We start from the raw sequence: 6,000 nt of genomic DNA on the forward strand, positions 1-6,000 counted from the left end.
GAATCGGGACTGACGTTAATAACAGATCGTGAACTAAATTAGCTTTCCAGCTCTGCCACTGATAATGCGAGGAACATCACGTCAGCTACGATTACGATGGTGTGCCCTCAGCATAAAATAACATACCTTTGGTAGTATCACCCTTCCTTGACATACACACCATTCCATGGTTACGTCTTTGTGAGAAGTTTCCTTATAAAATAAATACTTTTCATATTCTAATTTACAATAGCCACACACTTTGGTACATTCATTTGGACACCTCTCATTGTTATTGGCTGTTTCTTAAATACAGGTCTAATATGAATACAAGCATTGGAGTCTGACTGGACTAATCTATCAGACAGTGTTTTCACTGATTTGTTTATTCATTCCTCCAAACTGGAAAAAGTAGGTTGAGTGCTAATCATTACGTTTAATGTGTTCAATTTTACCTTGGTGCCTAAGATTTGCTCATTAATATTGTTAAACTGCTGCTCAGTTAATTCTTTTAATCGTTTCAGGTTCCTAAGGACATCTATAAATTGCGCATTTACTGCATGTCACACTAGACTACATTGTTTAATTTTCTCCATTTGTAGCTCCATGGGTAGAGGTGCTATGATTGCTTGTAAACTTTTTTTCTCTTCCCCTTGGGTTTTAATACTTTTAAACCGTGCTTCCCCTTGGGCTTTAATACCAGTAGACAACTCTTCCCTTGGGCTTCATGCTATTATGCACCTTTTCTTTGGTGACTTTAATACTATTAGATAACTCTTCCATTTTTTTAAATATTTCTGTTAGAAAATTCTTCCAAGCCGCAGGTAAGTACAGGCATACAGTAGATTCAACAATATACTTGTAAGAAAAATTAGTTGAGTTTTTTGCAGTATCAAATCACTAACTTGTTCTAGTAATTTGAAATCAAAAGAATCACTTACTGTTAAACTGCTCAGTGTAGAGTTCCTGTCACACAACTGCGCTCTAAATAATAAAAAAACAAGTCATTTGTCGAACATACAGCTCGTCCAAGCTATGTAGATACACATCTTGTCGTGGTGAACTGCTGATGTGGAGGTAACTTATTGCTGTTTACACTTTGTCAACCAACTAGAAGGCATCGTCGAAGCTGGAACAGGTGCAGGTTGTGGTGAGGCGGTACATTTGGCCGCTGCTGCTGTCTCGTAGGGAAGCTGTCATAAGTCGGAAATTGTACAAACTGCCGGTGTTGTTCCTCCGAACTGATGGACTGATCACTGCAAATTATTGGCAGCTGTTGATACCCACTGTCAAGGACAACAGTGTATTGCTCAGTTTTCGTCTTGATAAATTTCTTAAATATTGTCTTACTATTATTCTCTAGCACCACTATATTTGCATCTTTCACTAGGCTTTCCTTTTCACTCAGTCCTTTCACGGTCACAATAATGAAGCATTTTCGGTCGCTCAGTCCTGTCGCACAACTGAGGCAAAATGTAGTGTATAATTTATTTATTTTTTTTAGTTTCTCTGTCTCATTGCCTAACATGCTATGCCAATGTACTATGTATTACCCGCACGTAATAGTAAACCATTTCTCCGACAATATGCTGTTGGAAAGTTAACTACGAATATCAGTGTCTAGTAAGTGTCATGATGATCTTTCATCATTTAGAAGAATCAAGAGTGTAACTCACCGTTTCGCGTAAAATACAGTGTTATCCTCATGCTGCCACTGTGACCGCAGCTTTTTTTTGCCATAAATGAAGTTCACTTCTTTCAATAGCAGCTTTCTAGATGTTAGTTAGATCAAGTTGTATATTATTCCATCATTTTTACCTCCGTTTTAGGTAGCCTTCATTAGAGAAACAATGTATGCTATTGATTCAGTGTTGTTGTATCTCTGCATGTACTACTATAGACTTGTCTATTCTATCATATGACAAATGGATCATAAAACTGCTCTTGTAACTAAGTCATGAAACAAGATGGGGGGTCATTATGCTTCACTCACTTGGATATCCGTATGTTAATATACACACACACACACACACACACACACACACACACACACACACACACACACACACTCACTCTTCCTAAAGGTAATGTCTCTGTAAACTTGTATGTGTATGTAATTGATGTTGCCTTTTTAGCAGAATTTCTGTATGTATCTAGTTGCTTGTGACTTGTATTTGTCGTTACTGCAAAATATTTTGAATGTTTATTTTATTGATGCTAATTGTTTTTTATTATTTTTCTAGGTTACGTTTTTAATCAACAGACAGTCCCTACATCTTTCAACTTTGGTGGCTCCCCTCTTGGACGATAAGCCTGTCTGTGGCAGCACAGGTGTCTTGCATGTGAAAAAAATAACACCCAGTTGTGTATGTTACTTCCTGTGCACACATTCGGATGTCTGATATTGCCAGTGTGAATTTTACTTGTTGTAATGTGAAAGACTGAATTCAACTGCTTAAAAGTTATATTTGACTTGTTACAAAATTTATTATTCGAGGTGAACTAATGACACTTGAGGAAATAAGTGTTAACGATCTGTAAAGAACATTTACTGTGTTATTCAGGGACATCAGTTATATGTAGCAATTGTCTGTGCATCACTTGTGAATCTTGTGCGTGGGGCATTTTTAAAATACTCAATTTACAAGCTCTTATTTCTTGTAAATATTAGGAGCAGTATTTCAAAAGTTTGGGAACATGAACATATTTATTAGTATTTATTGAAAACTTCATATATTGTTTAGGTTGAGCTCCATCACGCAGTTCATATTCGGACTGTAGAAGGTGATCATATTATGTTACTGATATTCAGAATTTCTGAATCGTTTATTACACCTTTGGAGCCAAAGGAAATTATCTCAGACTCTGAGATAGAATATACATGTCTCCTAAATAAATCACAGATGTGTGGGCTTGCTTAAGTGTGCCTTCAGTTTATTTTATGGAAATCACCCACGAATTTATCAGATGTGAGAAGGCTGTTGGTCAATGTTGACATATTGGAAATTGTGGGTAAGCTACTGTCCATATGATAAAAAATTTTTACTCAAGGTGCTTTGTGACTTGGTCCAATTGACTAGCACATTTTATAAAATATATATATACATATTTTTTTTCTTTTTAAATGAAATATTCATGGTACAGTGGTATCTGATTACATTAGATGCGTGTGTCAGATCAAAGAGTGCAATTTACATCTCGTCTTATTATTTGTGTACACTCCAGTCCTGACTAGTCCATACTGTACATTATGTTCCTTTCAAGAGATGTGTAATTTGTCTTAAAAGTGTTGAATCTATATTTTCTTAAAATTCTGGTAAAAGAAAAATGTATGTCAGAGATGAGGTAAAATGTATGGAATAACCAGCCATGTACTAACTATAAGAAGCTAATGAATGCTTGCTGAAGCTCAAAGGGAGAGATATCCATATCCGTTTTGTAAACAAGAATGTAGAAAATTTGTTGACGAGGGACGACAAAAATAATTGCAAGTTTGATCGTATGTGTGCTTGTATGTTAGTCAAGTGATCTGTGTCACCAGATCACATTCAGCATTAGGGGTCTCTCTCTCTCTCTCTCTCTCTCTCTCTCTCTCTCTCTCTCTCTCTCTCTCTCTCTGTGTGTGTGTGTGTGTGTGTGTGTGTGCGCGCGCGTGCGAGAGAGAGAGACATAAATATTACTACCATCTTTTTGCTTTAGACCTTCATAAATTTCCATTAGCATTGTGACCAGAGTCTGATAAATTGAGGTATGTTTTTGGATAGTATAATTTGTTATATATATATATATATGTATATGGATGTATTCCCTATTTCACCAAAGTATTTTCCATCACTACAGCTGTAAAAGAGGAGAAATTGTGATGAGCCTCTTGGCTGATGCTTCTTTGACTCATTTGTTCTCTATTTTTTTATGGTAGTTTATAAAAATTATTCTTAGCTTCAGATTTTTTTGCTGCGATATCTTTTATGTTTTTTCTGATTGTGGTGACTTTCATGACAATGTTTTATTTGCTGGATTTTGCTGTAAGGTAGTAGGAAAGTTTTTGTTTTTTCACAAGCATTTCAATACAGTTGAAGGACTGCATTGCACATGGTGCATTCTAATCACTATTTTATATTATATCCTTGTAGTAGTTCTGTTGGCCCATCCAATTGAAAAATATTAGCTGTTGTTTAATATGAATTGATTTTCTTGTTTTAAACGTGAATATTTGTAATCTAGGACAGTTCTGAGGAATTTTGATCTCTCACTTCACTGAACCACATTGGTATATACAGTTCTACGTGGGTGCTTACCTTCCCTGAAAGTGTTAGCTTACAAACTATCCTGGGTAACAGTTCTAGCTTTTAAAAGCGTGTGGTAGGGAGAGAAAAGTTCCAGTATAATTGAGGAATTTGGTGGTTTATTTACATGAATCACAACTGTCGCAGAAATTTATGGAAGAAACTAATGATTTTCACCATTTTTGGATGCTTCAGTAAATCATAATTTTCATTCCAAATGAACTTTGTTAATAATGCTTAGTAGCCCTTCTTTTGTTAAAAGTGTATTAAGCTGTAATTAAACAGTTAATGAAGACAGTGTATTTAAAAAGTAGTTGTGTGCTTGAGGATAACTAGGAAGATGAATGATGACGGTGATGCCGAGTCTCATTGTGTTGAAGGTACAACTTCCAAAAAGCACATTGCTTATTAGTTGTTAACCACTCAATATTTTGTACCTTCGATTATTTTTGTAGGAAGAGAGTTGACATAAGGGACAGGATGCAAATTTTATTATTGTTTATACTGAATGACTGACTGCTATAGTAGGATGCTGTAATTTTTGAACTTGATTGATTATACATAGGTTAGTAGCAATATTAAATATACACCGCTTGTTCATTCTGTTTGAGAATTTTCAGATCTATTTGTACAGATTTCAGGTGTTTTGAAGGCTATACTTGTTTTCTTGCATAGCTGCTGGTGTGAGAAATTTGTTGTGACGTACCAAGTAATAAGCATTGAGAAGAAGGCATATTTTGTAGAATGTCTTGTATTATGTTTTAAATTACTTCTGTTGTTGCATTATATTCACATAACATAGTAGACATTATGAAAAGTGGTTTTAAAGCAAAATGCCAACAGTGGATTTTCTGCCTCCTTTCTTAACAGTGGATATTTGCAAATTCCCTTTGTTGGGAGAGAGAAATCTGAAACACACATCACTGAACAGGTATTTAATGTGTGATGGTTGTGCGTGTGAGAGGTAGGTATTTGGAGAAATGTAACTTGCCAAATTTAATGTACAAAAATTAATTTAGAAGCTCATCAGGTCTATGCACAGCAGTCTGTTCTTTATTTCAATGGATTTCAGAATGTTGTGATTGTAATTGAACTAAAAGTAAATATGTTGAATGGACGAAATCATACAGTTCACTTTTTTGTGTAACCTTCCTGTGCATTGACAGTTTTCATCATCATCGATATTAATGAAAGAATACTAGCTCATTTTAACAAGGGATGTATATTCTCTGATTTCGCACTGTCCATATGAGACGAAAATCTATCTATATGTTGTCCCAGGAGGAATTGTCATTCGAAGCAAAAAGTCTAATAATCATGGGCTGTAAATTGGATATCTTAAGAACTATGAGCACTTGTTCATCTTCGCTACTGTGAAACACCTCTCCTACTGAACAAGTACTCGTAGCTCATAAGGTATGCATGTTAGTCTTAGGTCTACTACACAGTTTTTTCTTGTTTTTGTTCATACTACCTCCTCCCAAAATACAAAAAGCAAAGAGCTTGCAGTAGAGGTGGTGTGTTTTGCAGTATTGAAGATGTAGTGGTATACATTTTAGAGCATATGTTTAATAGACTTTTCGCTTCGAATCATCATTCCTGTCATATTCCTAAATATTGACCATTCCTCCTGGACAACCTGTGTGTAGTAATTTGGAGTGAACAGTAAACTTTATGAAAAGGAAGGTGAAAAGTAAACTAGTGAAACATGAAATGGAGAACAGTGTAATACAGA

The 6,000-nt window shown here is 35.3% G+C and overlaps 1 protein-coding gene across 1 annotated transcript in view; it reads left to right on the forward strand.

The window, feature by feature from the left end:
- Positions 1-3,536, forward strand: part of LOC126188959 (importin-7) — a gene marked incomplete in the record, with an annotated part of 145,515 nt that extends 141,979 nt beyond the window's left edge. The window contains 1 exon segment of the mRNA XM_049930718.1: positions 2,223-3,536. Within this exon segment, the coding sequence (XP_049786675.1) occupies positions 2,223-2,290 (68 nt within the window).
- Positions 3,537-6,000: the final 2,464 nt, after the last annotated feature.

The sequence above is a fragment of the Schistocerca cancellata genome, chromosome 5 (assembly GCF_023864275.1).
Source record: "Schistocerca cancellata isolate TAMUIC-IGC-003103 chromosome 5, iqSchCanc2.1, whole genome shotgun sequence".
NCBI lineage: Eukaryota > Metazoa > Arthropoda > Insecta > Orthoptera > Acrididae > Schistocerca > Schistocerca cancellata.